The 17367-nt window shown below is 47.7% G+C and overlaps 2 protein-coding genes across 2 annotated transcripts; one reads left to right on the top strand and one right to left on the bottom strand.

The window, feature by feature from the left end:
* Window positions 1–88: 88 nt before the first annotated feature.
* LOC102232878 (E3 ubiquitin-protein ligase Siah2) lies at window positions 89–7162 on the bottom strand. The gene is made up of 3 exons (XM_023342169.1): window positions 6614–7162; window positions 5679–5858; window positions 89–2578 (listed from the first exon to the last, which is right to left on the bottom strand). Exons 1-3 carry the CDS (start codon window positions 7037–7039, stop codon window positions 2207–2209), a joined length of 978 nt encoding a protein of 325 aa, XP_023197937.1. The 5' UTR covers window positions 7040–7162; the 3' UTR covers window positions 89–2206.
* A 1785-nt stretch (window positions 7163–8947) lies between these two features.
* Window positions 8948–16195, top strand: LOC102233145 (neuronal acetylcholine receptor subunit alpha-10-like). Its single transcript, XM_023342166.1, has 6 exons — window positions 8948–9158; window positions 11802–11947; window positions 12018–12172; window positions 12338–12584; window positions 12655–12940; window positions 15021–16195. The coding sequence occupies exons 1-6, from the start codon at window positions 8948–8950 to the stop codon at window positions 15644–15646; spliced, it is 1671 nt and encodes a 556-aa protein (XP_023197934.1). The 3' UTR covers window positions 15647–16195.
* The last annotated feature ends 1172 nt before the right edge of the window (window positions 16196–17367 follow it).

Here is a 17367-nt window from a genome sequence, read left to right as displayed (position 1 = left end):
TTCTGAGTCACTGGACCGGGTTCTGATCCGGGTTTATCCAGACAGAACCGAATGTTTCTGAGACAGAAAATAATAGGAGCAAATAAAATCATTGTTTACTCACTTTTATTTGGTTACAACATCTGAAAAAAATGAATCTACCTCCAGACAGCAAACAGTAGAAATAATTTCTTCACACATTTTCTGTTTTAAACTGGCCAATCAGAATAAAGTGGCCATCATGCCACACCTGATGCACACGCACAAGTCCATCACCACACTGCAGGTCAGAACACACACACACCTGTGGGTGGGCTTAAGGAAACAGGAAGTGTAATTTTAAATCAACAGGAAGTCAGTCTTTGATGTCATGCCAACTTGATTTTGTTTCAGTTGCAAGTGAGAAAGTTATGATAAATCCTTATTATTGCACCAAGCATCCAGGCTAACGATAATGCTAACACTGTTAGCATCTCTCCGGGTTCTACAACATGCTTGCTAACCAAACCGGGGAGGTTCAGAGGTCAGACCTGAATATTTAATGTCCATCTGGGATCAGTAAAGACTTTTTTACCCGAATTAGCTCCCATTAGAGGAAACATAGTAACAACAGATGAGATCAGTTTATGTGAATAAACCTAAAACATTTTTAGTTTTAATCATTAAAACGTCCTGATAGTATAGCATGCTGGGTGTATAGCTTTAAATCATGATCTGATTTACTGCTTGATTTATTTTCAGCTACAGCTGCCACAAAAACAGCTGAAAACTTTCCAGATGAATCTTGTATCAGTATAATTTTCATCAAAGTTGAACCCAACTCAAAACATTCAGCAGTTTTTAGGGTTTAACCTGTTACATGCCAGCTTAGACACCTGATATCTGTTTTTATTTGAAAATAGAGAAAATAAGTTATTTTCCATAAGGAGTGTTTGAAGGGATTCAGACAGGACTTGGACCTGTCTGAATCCGATTTTATTCAGGTCATCTCAGAGAGGACTGAACCCCAGAAAGCTGCGGTCCCGGTCCGGACCAGCACACTGGCCCAGAACCGGTTTAATCAGATCACAGACCAACTAAAGGACAGTGTTTATGTTCAACATCTGAAGTTCATCTCCTCATCAGTCAGAAATTTATTTGGAATCCAACAGCTAGCATGCTCACGATGCTAAGCTAGCCTCAGCCAGTGGAACCCCTGACAGTGTAATGGTGGGCTGATGGAGCATCAGGTAGGTTTTATTCCTCATTGATGTTTTTATGGTGTTTTACATTCATATGTTGATTGAAGGTGTCTGTGAGGTTTAATTACCTGGAACGATTTAAAGGGCCGGAGGTTTTCTCCGGCCTCAGCAGGAAGTTTAAAGGTCCTAATAACGAAAAATGTTGTTGATGTTTCTTCTTCTGCTCACATAAACTGATCTTTATAGTAGCTTCAAATATTTTAGGCTTGAACTTTGACCCCAAATCTGCAGATTCTGCTGAACCAGCGTGTTCTGAGCTGCAGTTAGGGTCCAGTTCCCGGCATCTGAGGGATTCTGGAGGAGTTCTGAGGTATCTTCCTGCTGCAGTCATTAGTGAACCCGAACTGTTTGTATTCTGGTTCTGTCTTGATGGTTGTGTAGAGTTGAGCTGTACTCCGGGTCCAGTGGGTCTCATCAAAACTTCAGCAGCACAGAAAGAGGGCAGCGGTAGAAAAGTAAGGCTGTGGTGGTGGACTGTTTGCTGCTGGATCAGAACCAGCAACCTCCCAACCCCAGGGTCGGTCCGGTTCAGCTCAAGAGCCCTTCAGAACGGAGTCAGGAACACATGGTTCTGTTGTGTCGTTCTACTGAACCAGATCCAGCGGTTCTGGAGCCAACCTGAAGACATCCTGGAGGTTCTGGTTCTCCTCTCAAAGCTGCAGGGAAACCGTCCCCTGGTGCCCCAAAAGAGAACTTCTGCAGGAACCAGTTGATGTGGAAGTTCTGCCAACAGGAGGTCAAAGGTCATGTGACCAAGCCCATTCAGGGTTCTGTCTGTCCAGAACCGAACCCTGGAGAAACGGGCCATCAACCCCGAAGGTTCTGCCAGCTGAACGGGTACAACAATCTGAAACGGTTTTGTCTCCGAGTTGGGACAATGTTCTGATCCACAGATCACTGACCAGAACCAGAACCAACAGAACTTTTATTTCAACAGCTTTTATCAGACCCGATCTGGACCGGGTCGTGTCGGTACCGGGCCGTCCTCAGCACATGGAGATGGTGACGTTGATGCCCAGGTTGCCGTTGTCGGCAAACAGGTGAGCGACAGACGTGTCGAACACCAGGCAGTCACTGTTCAAGATGGCCGCCGCCACGCCGTCGTGGATGGAGTGGGGCGTGGCCTCCCAGGTCAGGCGGCGCCGGTTTCCGTTGAGTTCCAGGCGGTAGGCGAAGTTCTGGGCCTGCTTGCGGGCGCCGATGAGCAGAACCACTGCGAAGAACTGCTGGTGGCCCTCGAACTTCTCCTGCTTCTCCAGAACCAGCATGAAGTGGTGGCTGAAGCAGGACTGCATCATGACCCAGTCCACGGCGCCGGGGAGCGAGATGTCGGTCGCCAGGAACACGATGTCCTCGCCCTGCGGGGAGACAGCATGCTGACCTTTGACCTGCAGCTTAGACACAACCACACACACGCCCAGGGCTGGACGCTACAGCTAGAAAACTTTATTATATTGATAATTATTGATCAGTTTTTTATTATCGGACATACAGCAGAGCTGGTGATGTGACCTTTAACCTTTTGTCCAGTTTTCACTCTATATTTTGATTTCAAAGCAGTTCCAAGGCAAAGAGGAGGAACTTGAAATGCTGTTGCGCCATGTACCCAGCAGGCTGTTGCTAGGCAACCAAAGTCAGGGGGAATTTGAAACTGTCTGTTATCCTGCAGGCTGTTGCTAAGCAACCAGAAAGTGGGAGTTCAATGACCCAGGCTAAGTGGCTAAAGCCTACATCTCCCAGAATGCTGTGCAGTTCAGGATCAGAGATCAGTGAAAATATTGAACATTCATTCAGATCTTTTATTTATTGATAATGGATCATGTTTGATCTATTGATATTGATCACATCTTTACCCCGAGGCTGTTCACATCGTCTCTGGGGACTTTAATCATGCTGATCTGAAATCAGTCCTCCCCAAATTCCATCAACACGTAAAGTGCACAACCAGGGGTGATAAAACTCTGGACAAGCTGGACACAAACATCAGACAAGCATACAGGGCTAAACCCTTAGCACACCTTGGCCAGTCTGATCACGTGTCCCTGCTACTGATCCCTGCTTACACCCCCCTGTGGAAACGTGTCCCCAGTACAACCCAGACTGTCACCATCTGGCCTGAGGATGCCTCTCACCAACTACAGGACTGCTTCCAGAGAACTGACTGGGAGGTTTTTGCACATCAGGACCTGGAGAACTACACCTCAGCAGTCTTGGACTACATTAGGCTCTGCACGGACAATGTCACCAGGAACAGACTCATCAGGATCTATTCGAATAGGAAACCCTGTTTGACTAAGGAGGTCCAGGGCCTCTTGAAAGCCAGGAACGCTGCTTTCAGGTCCGGGGACAAAGCACTCTACAGGTCTGCCAGAGCCAACCTGAGAAGAGGCATCTGCCAAGCTAAGGCATCATACAGAGGGAGAATAGAGAAGCAGCTCAGGAGCAACAACACCAGGCAGGTGTGGCAGGGTGTCCAGCACATTACAAGCTACAGATCCAGCAACCAGCCATGCATGGAGGGAACCACTTCCCTGGCAGAGGAGATGAATATCTTCTTTGCCTGCTTTGAGGCGACACCTACCACAGCTCCATCACAGCTGCCTGTCCACAGCAGCTCTGCTCTCACAGTAGAGGAGTGTGAGGTGAGGCAGGTGATGAGGAAGGTGAACCCAAGGAAGGCTGCGGGACCTGACGGTGTGTCGGGACGGGTGCTTAAAGACTGTGTAGACCAACTGGCTGGAATCTTTTTAACCAGTCCCTGTCTCAAGCCACTGTCCCTCCCTGCCTAAAGTCCTCTACCATTGTCCCCCTGCCGAAAAGAACCAACATCAACACCCTGAACGACTACCGTCCAGTGGCACTCACACCGATCATCGTGAAGTGCTTCGAGAGACTGGTGCGGAGTCACATCCTGCTGAGCTGGACCCTCTCCAATTTGCCTACAAAGCAAAGAGGTCCACAGAGGACGCTGTATCCACTGCACTTCATGCTGCCCTGACCCACTTAGAGAAGTAGGGGAGCTACGTTAGAATGCTCTTTGTGGACTTCAGCTCAGCATTTAATACCATACTTCCCCAACGTCTGGTGTCCAAGCTAGCAAACCTTGGGCTCCCATCAGCCACCTGCAGTTGGATCCTGGACTTCCTAACAGGTCGCTCCCAGAGGGTCAGACTGGGCCCCCACACCTCCACTGCTCTGAGCCTGAACACCGGATCGCCACAGGGTTGCGTGCTCAGCCCACTTCTCTACACCCTCTACACTCATGACTGTGTCTCCAACCACCTCAGCAACAAGATCATAAAGTTTGCAGATGACACGACTGTTGTTGGTCTCATCTCAGGCGGGAGGGGGGAGCTGGAGTACAGGGATGAGGTGAAGCGGCTGTCAGAGTGGTGCAAAGTCAATAACCTGCTCCTCAACACCTCCAAAACAAAGGAGCTGGTGATCGACTTCAGGAAGAACAAAACGGACATCCAGCCTCTCACCATCAGTGGGACCTGTGTGGAGAGGGTCCCAGTGTTCAGGTTTCTGGGCATGGAGTTGGAGGACAAGCTAACCTGGAGCACCAACACCAGGGAGCTGTTGAAGAAGGCACAGCAGAGACTGTACTTTCTGAGAATACTCAAGAAGAACCGTCTCCCCTCAGACCTGCTGCAGGCCTTCTATCACTGCTCCATAGAGAATGTGCTCACGTACGGTCTGTGTGTGTGGTACGGCAGCAGCACATCTGTGGACAAGAAGGCGCTCCAGAGGGTTGTTAGGGCAGCAGAGAGAACCATAGGCTGCCCCCTCCCCACTATGGAACAGATTTACACTTCCAGGCTCCACAAGAAAGTTTTGGACATTTTAAATGACTCTTCACACCCTGGCCATGGTCTCTTCCAGCTGCTGCCATCAGGCAAGAGATCCAGAGCAATAAAAACCAGGACAAATCGCGTAAAAAACAGTTTTTACCCGATGGCAATCATGGACTAAATTCAAAGGCATAAGAACTTCTGCTCTTGACACAACTTTGTTATAAATGTAAATTCTGTTGCGACACCTCCAGGCGCTGCAACAATTTTCTGATGTCTATTTATTTCTCATTTTGTACTATTCATTTCTTTATCGTTGTATATTACGTATGTACACATAACCTGCATCTTAACTCGAGTCGAGCAAATCTCAATCTCGTTTAATCTGTTGATGACAATGACAAATAAATCTTATCTTATCTTATCTAAAGCATTTGTTATTTATCTATTATCCAATCAGAACCCGTCGTCTGGGTTCTGATCAGAACCATCACAACCGGTTCTGATGAAAACCTCCGTGAACTCAGAAGTTTACATACGTCTGGTCAGAATTAGGATGACTGAAGGGAGATATTGATTAGTTTACTGACAGCTTACAGGCGTTCAGTAGAACTAGCTCTGCTGGTTCTGACTGGACTCCAGACAGGTGTGTGTGTGTTCTGACCTGCAGTGTGGTGATGGACTTGTGCGTGTGCATCAGGTGTGGCATCACGGCCTCCAGAGGCCCCGCCCACTTGCAGGTGGCTCCAGGGCAGGGACAGGTGTACGGCCTGAACTCACACAGCTCCTCATGGTCGGCCTTCTGGCTGTGGTGGAGGACCAGCAGGCAGCCGGAACCAGAGTACTGCAGGGAGAGAGGAACGGACCGGAGCCGGGTCACAACCAGAACCGAACCAGAACTGGATGTCTGGGTTCTGCAGCTGAGAACAGGTTCTGGTTCTGCTGCTTAAAAATAACATCTGAGTTTTTCCCCTCACTTTCTTTTTCTTTCTGAACTGCAGCGAATCAGAGTTTCATTATCAGAATAAAGTCTAAATTTGACCAGAAAAAACATCATGAAACTATATATATATATATATATATATATAAAAGCTTTTTTTAATGAGAAAAAATCTCCTAGAGTTAAGAGGACACACTTCTGATGCTGATGTCTAGAACCAGTACCAGAACCCAGATCAGGTCAGAGGTCAGGACTCAGATTTCAGTCCAATCCACTTCAACTTTAATGTGTCTGTAACAGAACCAGAGACGGCAGGTTCTGTTACACTGAGGCTGAGCAGCAGAACCAGGACCTGACTCAAACAGCCCCAGTACCAGAAAAACATTGAATTAATAATAATATTTATTCCAGATAAGGATCGTACTGAACCCCGTCTCTGGTTCCTGAGGGACCAGAACCAGAACCAGACGCTCTGACCACCTGAATATCTCATTCCTGGTTCTGTTTCTGGACCAGAACCGGACGGGTCCAGACTCTAGCTTTGTTTTGGTTCAGAAGGAATCCCCTTGACGTCACCCGACGCGCTCGCATGCGGCGGAAGAGTCGAGCGGAGTCTTCCGGCCCGGCCCGCCTCGAACCGGTCCGGTCCGATACCTTACCTTGCAGGGGAACGGCAACGTGGAGGCCACATTCTCCATGGCCAGGTTCCGGATGCTGGGGCTGAGCGGGCCGCGGCAGGTCGGGCAGCAGCTCAGCTTCTGGCGGCACGGGTTGCAGACCAGGTGACCCGCCTGGCACTGCAGGATGGGCGGCAGAACGTAGTCGAAGCACACCGGGCACTCGAAAAGCGCCGTCAGCTCCGAGGGCTGACCGGGGAGAGCCGCGGCGGGCGGCAGCGACCCGGCGGAGGACGCGGCGGCGGAACCCGAGCCGGGGACGGAGCCTACACCGGCGGCAGCTGCCACTGCTGCGGCCGCGGCGGCGGCAGCAGCGGCGGCGGCGGCAGAAGCGGTGCCTCCGTGCTTTCCCCCGCCTGCTTTACCGGCTCCCAGTCCTCCACCTCCGGCTGAGGACGGACGGCTCATTGCGTCCTTCTGTGGTCCGGTCCAGTCAGCGGCCCAGCGGGCGGTACCGTCATTTACTATTTACGACCGGACGTCCCTCCGGGCCGCGGAGACACAACATGGCGGCAACATGGCGGCGGATAGTTTGTATTAGTTTGTATCTTGATCCGCGCACTACCATTGGCTGGTTCTGTTTGGAGTGACGGTCCGCTCAGCCAATCAGAGAGAGGGGGCGTGGCATTACATAATATTCAGAAGTGAAAGAACAAACACACAACTTCCCATATAATTTACCACTGATTTACATTCAAATCTGCTTATTTCTTAAGCATTAAATCAAAGTAAAATTTTATTTCATATAAACATTTAACTGAAGCATGAACATTTATAAATCAAATTATTATAAATTATTAATCCTTTTTGGTCAATTCGGAAATGGTTTATTGATCCAAAGTGGACATTAAATGTTATACCATCACCTTCAGACTTTCTCCGAACCAGTACCGTCCGGAACAGAACCAAAACCAGAATCAAGGACCTGAAGAGGCTAAACAACCTGATGAAGAATGCTGATTATGTTATGGTTCTGCTGTGGTTCTGGTTCTATTCCGGTTCTGGTGCTGCTGCCCATCAGATCAGAATCAGAATTCATTTATCATCATTGTGCAAGACGCCAAACCAAATAAAAAAAAAAAAACAACTCCAGAAGGCAGAGCAAATAAATCAATCAATAATAAATCAATATATGAATATCAGAAACACCCAAAAGCAACATGTAACGTTTGATCTGCAGCCTGGTGGAAACCCTAACCCAGCAGCTGAACCTGATCCTGCTGATGTAAAAGTCTCTGGCGCCCCCTGCTGGACAGTCAGCTGACGTCACATACTCCGTCCTTCAGCAGCTGGGAAACTGGATCAGAAACTCCAGAACCATCAGCTGGTCCTGGTTCTAGTCCTGGTACTGGTACTGGTTCTGGTTCTGTTCACAGCAGGAATCTTTGATCTTCTGCTCTCATGAAAATATTTTATTTTGTTTTTCTATTTTAACATTTCAATGGAGGAATGTTAAATCAATTCAGTTTCTATGGAAACCCAGCAGAGCTGCACCTGGCCAGCAGGGGGCGACAGTAGAGAGGAAACGCTTCACTTTAACTGGAAAAAACCTCCAGCAGAACCAGAACCGGGTCAGTACCAGCGGCCGTCTGACCCGACTGGAGGTTTGACAGAGCAGAAGAACTGAACCAGGAGAACTTTCTATGTTACAGTGAACAGTTAACAGCAGGAGACAGAAAACTATTAGGAGATGGCAGCATCATGACTGCTGATGCCCCGCCTCCAGGAGGGAATCAGCCAATCAGAACACAGAGCAGGTGTAGAAATAACTGAGAAAACAAAAAGTTAAGAGCTGGAATAACAGCAGATAATGCAGACTGGAGAGCAGTAGGAGAAAAAGGTCAACTTGTTTTCCTGTTTCACCACGTTTTGATAAACCTCTGCAGACTTTGACGTTGACAGGTTCTACAGGTCCGTCTGCATGATGAGCATGTTGCTGGGTTTCCTTAGAAACTTTTTAATCTCATCTGAACAATGATTTTAGCTTTGTGCACTGATAACCAGGATCCACTGGAATGAATAGATGAATGAACTGAACTGATGAACTGAACTGAACTGAACTGAACTGAACTGATGAACTGAACTGAACTGATCTGAACTGAGCATGCTCAGGCAGAAATCTTCAAAAGATTGAATCGGTTCATCTGATTCAATCGTGAATCAGATGAACTGCAGTCTGTCTTCTTTAACTGCATCAAAGAGGAACTGACTGATGGAGTTTTGGGTCAGCAGAACCCAAAAGACCTGGTTCTGTGGACAGAACCAGGTCTGTCCTCCAGGCATGGTGGACGGTGTCCTGCAGAGTTTTGTCCTAACATGGTGCAGAGCCAGAGGAGCACTAACGACTCCTCATACATCAGAGACCAGTGCTCTACTGCACACGCTCAGACCTTCATCACCATCCTCTGCCTCAGCCCCTCCCGCTCCCTCTCCTCCTCAGGCTGGACCCAGTCCGACTGTCAGATCAGAACCAGGATGGAGCTCTGCTGCAGAACTTCGGCCGTCCTGCTGCTGCTGCTGCTTCCAGGTAAGAACAGCGTAATGTGGGTCTGCGCTCGGGTTGGACCAGGACCAGAACCAGAACCGGATCCTCCACTGGTACTGGTTCCTGAAGTGAGACACAAAGTTCTGATGCTTTATTCTGACAACAGAACCGGTTCTGTGGAGGTTCTGGACTGACAGAGTCCATCACGTCCCACCTGGAGGACAGAAGTCAGGACCTTTACAGACGGGTTCTGGTTCTGCTGGGCAGTGAGACGTAGTGGAATGGGTCAGAACCGTCAGGACAGAAACGATTCAGAACAGTTTCTGTTCTGACAGAACCAAGGTGTTAAACAGAGTGAGGCAGAAACTCCCGGTCCGGTCCAGTTTCCGAACCAGCAGCCTCTGAAGCATCAGAGCAGAACCTCAGCAGAACCTTTTCTCATCAGAACCAGCACCTTCAATCTAGGCTCACTGAGCTGATCCAGCAGAACCAGAACCTGTCTGGAGGTTCTCCATGTCCTCTCTGGTTACATTTCTTCAGCTCTACCCGGCTGGTTTGGTTTTCTGTGACTCGGTTCTCGGTCCACAAATCCACTGGACCAGGACCTTCCAAGTAGCAGAGCTTCGGGAGCCGAGTTCTTCTGGTTCTGGTGGGTTCTGCTCCAGTGTGGGCGGAGCTCAGCCCAGCTGGTGATCCGGTGGAGGCAGCATCATGCTGAGTGGGGAGATGCTTATGGACGTCTAGTGCTTTAATGGCTGAGGCTCGAATCACAAGAGACAGAAATAAACGACCAGAACCGTCCAGTTCCAGAATTTATCAAATGTAACGGAGGGACAGGAAGAACTGGCTTACTGTGAAACCAGGAGCTTTATTATTACTTATTACTATTATTATTACCAATGATATAATAATAATATTAATAACTGTACTTATTATATTACTATATTAATATTATCGTTAATAATATTTATTATTATTATTATTATTATTATTATTATTATTATTATTATTATTATTATTATTATTATTATCCAGTGATGCTGGTGGATTATTATGGGAAGCTAACGGCTGTTAGCTGTCCATCCATGTTAGCATTAGCTTGGTGTCTGGATCATTTCAGAACCAGGTAATCGGACCTGGAGCAGCCATCTGTCCGTCCAGCAGAACCAGAGTTTCCTCCACATTTCAGACAGAAACAGGAAGTTGGTTCTGGTGATTTGATTGGACCCAGGATTGTTTCTCTGAAGCTGAGGGAAGAAGAAGCGACAGGCAGAGCGGCTCTGATGACACTCGCCCGCTTCACGCCTCCTGACGCATCAGATTCATTCAGTTACCCTTAATGAGTAAATAAATAAAATGTTTCTTTAAGTTATTGGTAATTATTGGGTAAATGTTGTGACTTGAGGACTAAGGCGTCACCTGATTGGTTCCCCTGAAGCCAGCGGAACCAATCAGACGTTGGGGTTTATTAACGAGGCAGCAGCAAATATGTCATGATGTAATGCAGCACAAGTTTATGGTGACTTGATCTGTATCTGATTCTGGTCGTGATTTGGGCCTTAGATTTAAAGCGCACCCTGAGTAATAAGGGTTAGAATGAGGTAAACAGAGGGACGTTGAGCAGGAAGTTGATCTAATCTGGAGGTAAATAACCCCAGAGACAAGATGGCCGCCAGAGAGAATCAGCCTAACAAGGTAAATGTTTAGCCCAGAGAGACGTGGGAGGCGTCCCGTCTCAGATTATCTCCCAGACGCGCTAAAGGCCGCCAGGTTCTGACAAACAGCCCCAGCTGGTGCAGATAGTGGGCCAGAACCGGGTCAGAACCGGGTCCAGTGAGCATGTCCATGTTTGTCCAGAGCAGCAGCGTCTCCTGTCCTCAGGAATCTGAAGGTCAGCGCCGCAGCAGCCGCTCCTTTTTAGTTCAACGAGCTGCTGCTCAACTCAATGAAACATGAATCGGACCCAGAACCGAGCCGAACAAGAACCCAGTTCAGTTCCAACGGCCACAGAGAGTAACTGGGTTTTTATTCCTGTTTCCATCAGAACCACAGGAGATTCATTCATATTCTAGTTATAATTCACCTGGACCTCATTTCATCAGAACCCAGCAGCTTTGGGCCAAACCGGGATCACGACAGAACCTTAGCAGGCCCAGTTGGTTCTGCTGCTGGTTCTGGGCCGTTCATGGATTTTTTTTTACTGATTTATGGATCTGCAGAGTTTCCCTCCACCCTTATGAGGGTCAGAGGAGGAGACGGGAAGAACCGGAGATCAGGTTCTGATGGATCACCTGCAGGGTTCTCTCATCTGATTGGTCTGCAGCTGCAGGCATCCAACCAATAAAACATAATAAATACAGAAATATGAACTCATGAAAAGAATGCTGAACAACTTTAATTTTTAAAAGAGTTGAATCAGATTCTGATCCTGTTCCTCATTAATGAGTGGATTAGTGTAATCCTGCTGTTCCAGATTAAGGCTGAGGTGATGATCAGGTTAATTAAGGAGGGAATGAATCAGCTGCAGCAGGAAGCGCTGCGGATTAGAAACGATTCACAATCAGATAAGAGGACAGAAACTCCTGGAAACAAGTTAATGTTTGAAAAGAGAAATTAAAGAAACATGAGAAAAAGTTGTAAACTAAGTCTTTAAGAATGAATAATCCAGAGTAATCCGGTCTGCAGGGTGTTTTTCGGCCCATGGCCGCTTCGCCCAGAAGCTGCTCAGCGACCTTTTCTCCAACTACACCAACGCTCTGCGGCCAGTGGACGACACCGACCACGTCATCAATGTCACGCTGCAGATCACGCTGTCCCAGATCATCGACATGGTAACCACACCGCCGCCACCATCTGAGCGCGCTCGGCGGCTCCCCACTCTCACCGCTCCGCTCTCTGCAGGACGAGCGGAACCAGATCCTGACCACCTACCTGTGGGTCCGCCAGGTGTGGATGGACGCCTTCCTGAGCTGGAGGAGAGACGAGTACGACGGCCTGGACGTCGTCCGCATCCCTAGCAGCTACGTCTGGAGGCCCGACATCGTGCTCTACAACAGGTGAGCGGGGCTACGTCAGGTTGATAGAGTCTCTAGCTCCACCCCCTAGGGGAGAGCTACTGCAGGGGCGGGGATAGGGCACAGGGTGGGGATGCTGTAGGGTGGATAGTGCTTGTGGTCTTCAGGCCCTGGTTTCCTCCAGGTTTAACCCTCGCCTCTCCGCAGTGCGGACGATGAGTTCTCCAGCTCCATGGAGACCAACGTGGTGCTGCGTAACGACGGCCAGGTGACGTGGGACCAGCCGGCCATCACTAAGAGCTCATGTTCGGTGGACGTGGCGTTCTTCCCCTTCGACGTTCAGCAGTGCCACCTGACCTTCGGCTCCTGGACCCACAACGGGAACCAGATGGACCTGTTCAACGCGCTGGACAGCGCCGACCTGGCCGACTTCGTCCCTAACGTTGAGTGGGAGGTAGGCGGTCACCGGCCGGGTCGCCCGCTGCCCGGCTTGCCTTGACCGACCTCTGACCCCTGTCCCGCAGGTTCTGCGCATGCCGGCCAAAAAGAACGTGATCCTGTACGGCTGCTGCTCGGACCCGTACCCGGACATCACCTTCACGCTGCACCTGAAGCGCCGCGCCTCTTTCTACATCTTCAACCTGCTGCTGCCCTGCATGATGATCTCCTTCCTGGCGCCGCTGGGCTTCTACCTGCCGGCCGACTCGGGCGAGAAGGTGTCGCTGGGCGTGACGGTGCTGCTGGCCCTCACCGTGTTCCAGCTGCTGGTGGCCGAGAGCATGCCGCCGTCCGAGAGCGTCCCGCTGATCGGTGAGGAGTTTCCTCTGTCCTGAACCTCAGCAGAGAACAAACGTCTCTGACTGGAGGATTCAACATGTCTGCTGTCAAACATCAACATAAAACTCAATTAAGACAGATTACCTTTGGGTCCAATTGAAGACACACTAATGACTCCATCATTCAAGATATAATAAGCTTAGATATATAATATTATATTTGTGCAGATGAAACCTAATGATGACTCATCAAAACTAACTTATAGATATCTGGAATTCCGACTCGTCATAATTCGTTATGTCTTCGAATGAAGTAGATATATTTAATCTAGATGGTTTTTCTATTCCAGATATGTTGAATGGACATTCCAACTAGTCAGGAAACATCACTGATAATTATTCTGTCAAAATGTCCCAGATTTACATAACGTATTAAAATTTAAATTAAAAATCAAATATTGTTTTAAGTTGTTCGACTGCAGCACTTTTATCTCTTCTAAGAAACAGGAAATTCTTTGCGGATTTCAGCAGCCGTTGCTTAGATAACTAGAATGTAATTATAGATGAAACTGATTTAATGCTAAAACGGCCTGCCCTACAACAACAAGAAGTACTGTATGCTACGGTGTTTTATTCAGAAATGATCTCAGGCAGAAATGTTAATATTTCTCTCTGGTTTTTATATCTTCAGGAGAAATAAATATGAAAGTTAATGTGATGCAGTGAGAGATTATGTACATTTCTACGATTCTTCATTAGATAAAAAAGCAGGTTTCTAATTTCCCCTGTTGCTGTTAAAGCTGCAGGCAGATGAGGCTGATGCTGCATCCAGGCAGAGGTTTAATGTCAGCTTGTATCAGTAAAACAGCTGAGTTCAATCACATTAATAATCACATTATTATCACATCAATAATCATCAGAATCAATCGTACAGAACAGAGACGCTGCAGTTTGATCTAATAAACCTGCCTGGAGGCATAAAGTTATTTTCTCACTGAATCCTGTAATTTCTCTGAGGGAAGTTTTAATGAGCAGCAGCAGCGTTTCAGTCCGACTCCGTGGAGGAAACGGCTTCCAGATGAACAGATAAAGCCTCCAGCTCTGCTCTGCTGGGGGGGCGAAGGCGTTGCTCCTAATTAAAGGATTTAGATTCCTGGCCGGGATCCACATCGGGTCGCTCCATCAGAGCAGAACCAGGAAGAGTTTCAATCCTGCTGAGTCAGCAGATCAGCCGTAATGACTGTGGCAGAGCAATCAGCAGGAAGCCGGCGGGTCGATGCTTCCTGTCAGCGAATCCACCAATCACAGCTCAGGATCCGCCGATCCATTCAGCACCGGGTAGCTCCGGCAGCAGCAGCTTTAAATCCTCAAACACACCCAGTCACACACACACCGAGTCACCCACACACACCTTGTCACACACACACACTGAGGACGGAAGAAGAAAGGAGCAGGCTGAAATCAGGCTTAATAAATATTCAGCTTTAATAAATTCATGTCTTTTTGACCTCGTCGCCGTGGTTACGACCATACGGATGAAATGGGAAAAATAATCTGTTTGTCAGTTAGCTGTGGTCAGGGTTGGTTCTGTTTAAAGGAGCAGTATCACGTAAAATCAGTTTTCATCATGTTGTTTTTCCCTGCAGGGCTGGTTTGATTCTTTCATGTGTGAGAAATCCTTTAATCTCCATGACAACCATTCAGCTGAGCAAAACGCCTAGGTGGACCTAGCCCTGCCTTCAAGGCGCAGCTCCTCCCCCTGTCAGCTCCTTCAGACTAGCCAGCAGCAATTAGCAGAGAGCTGGTGGAACTACTGAGCTCATTATGGGAGCTGCTTCTCAGAGCAATGCTGGTAATAATGGTAAAGGGTTAAAAGAGGAGCCATGTTGGGATGACTTCCTGGAGGCGGAGCTTCAGAGGAGATTCTTAAAGAGACAGAGGCCCAATTTCAGAGCATTAAATAAGGAAGTAGCATTTTTTAAGTTGTACTTGATATTTTTATAACATAGTTACTGAGCTGTAAAATGGCACTATGTCCCTGGAAGACATGGTACCAGATCTTTAAGTCTGACCCGGTTCTGAGTCCATATGGTAACCTGTCTGTGTCCCACTAGGGAAGTACTACATCGCTACCATGACGATGGTCACCGCCTCCACCGCCCTCACCATCTTCATTATGAACATTCACCACTGCGGCTCCGAGGCCCGGCCCGTCCCAAAGTGGGCGGAGCTCCTCGTCCTCAACTTCCTGGCCCGGATCTGCTTCGTCAGCGAGGTGGGGGCCAGCTGCCTGGGGGGGGGGCCGTCCAGGAAGCAGCCGCTGTCCCGGCAGGAGTCCCATAGCCGGTCCGCCGACAGAGAAAGAGGAGCCAGCTGGGACGTCAACGGGCGGGCGTGGGGGGGGCGGGGCGAGGAAGAGGAGGGTCCAGGGGGGCAGGAAGCGGTGTGGAAGGAGGATCTGCTGGTCACCATCGACCACTCCGAGGAGAGAGAGGCAGAGCAGCCGGCCGGCGGGGCGACCCAGAGGGAGATCCGGGTCAGAACCAGGTGTGTGTGCCAGCACCAGCGGCTGCTGCAGAGCGTGGAGTCCATCGCCGGGTCGTACCAGGACCAGCGCGCCGCCCAGAGCCGCGTCGCCGAGTGGAGGAAGGTCGCCAAGGTCATGGACCGCTTCTTCATGTGGCTCTTCTTCGTCATGTTCTTCTTCATGAGCGTCCTGATCCTGGGCAAGGCCGTCTGACGGATCCGACCAGAACATCTGGTCACCTCCACTCTGCTGAGGTTTCTCACCTTTACAGCTCATCAAGTTTGAAGTTTTTCACCATGTTTTGCTTCGTGACCTTTGAACCCAAACAGAACCAAGCAGAATTTTATCCCACAACCTTTAGAGGAAGTCGGGTTTTCTGGAAGTGAAGAATACAGTCAGATTAAAATATTTGAAGCAATAATGTGTAGCTATTTGAACCAGGAGAACCTGGCTCCGGTTCCCTGCAGGTCCAAACGGCTCCGTTGGTTCTAGCTGGGACGTTTGCCGTGTCGTTCATGGACCTGAGAACTTCCAGAACTTCCTCATGTTTGTTGATGATGTTTAGCTTCAGAGGTTTTTCATTCTGATTCTTGAGACATTAAATGCCAACAGATTATCCGTTAATCTGATCATTTAGTGCTTTATTAAGGACATAAAATCATCTAACGTCCTAAAATCTGGGAGCTTTATTTTGGACCGGAGTCGGTTCTGATTCTTTAACATTTTATCCTCTTTATAAACCAACACTGCATGAGTCGCTCACTGTTCAGTCAGTATAATCAATCAGCTGAATCTGCGATTGTATTGATTTACAATAAATGATATTTATAATTATTCCCTGCTTCTGATTCTAATCTGTGACCCAATGAACTCTGGACCGGACCTGTTCGGTTCAGAACCGAGATCCAGAACGGGAGGACTGCAGCGCCCTCTGGTGGTGGATGACATACGAGATTATGGCAGGAAAATTCCACCAAGCGAGCAGAGAGTTTTGCAAGTGAAGATTGGCACTAGCACGAGTCTGAGCACGAGGAGAAGTTTTAAGAACAATCATTACAAGTTTGGAGAAGAAAGGCCTGAAGTCCTGCTTTCAAAATAAAAATGTAAGTAAAAGTGTTAAAAGTTTTGAGAACAAAATATATGAAATTCTGCTTTCACGTTGAAAATGTGTGCTATTGGATTATGGCAGAAAAATTCCTCCATAGGTAGAGCAGTCAAAAATAGTAATCAAGAGTAGCACTACTGTTATACTTCCATGTCTTTATCTCAATACATAGCATGTTTTCAATGAATATTTTTCCTCTTCAGTAGTTTTTTGGATGACTAGTTTTACTAGCACAACTCAAAAAAATTAGAATAATGTATGCAATATTTCTTGCCAGTCATTTCATCCTACAATAACTGACAAGCAAGACAGTTATTGTTTTGCTTGTCAGAATTTGACTCCGTAATACATTTCTAAAAAATAACCCCTTTACTTTTTGAGATTGCACATTTACGCAATATTATATTATTACATCGTAATTATTATTTTTGGAGATGTATTAGTAGAAGTAAAAAATAGTCATCTGGGAAAAACTACTGAAGAGCAAAACATATTCAGTAAAAAGGCCTCATGTATTGAGTACTTGAGTAGTTTTCTTTTTTGCAGTCTGACTTAAGTTGTGAAAATGATGTAATCATACAGACAAAATATAGAATTATAATTATTGCAGTATTCTATAACATGACGTGACTTTTGAAACCACTACTTATAGAAGGTAATGTTTACATGTTGGAACAATACTAAGTACTTGCAGAGACAATGTCCACTGTTAACTGCATGCTCACAGTGAGCGCAGAATTTTACTCGAGTAGTGATGCTTCAAAATAATATCACCCAAGTAATATTATTACTTGTTCCTGAGAAGCTACAGTGCATAACAGCTTCTTAT

Source organism: Xiphophorus maculatus, chromosome 11 (assembly GCF_002775205.1).
Source record: "Xiphophorus maculatus strain JP 163 A chromosome 11, X_maculatus-5.0-male, whole genome shotgun sequence".
NCBI lineage: Eukaryota > Metazoa > Chordata > Actinopteri > Cyprinodontiformes > Poeciliidae > Xiphophorus > Xiphophorus maculatus.
Note: the sequence above shows the minus strand (reverse complement) of the source record. Positions and strands in the feature narration are given on the sequence as shown.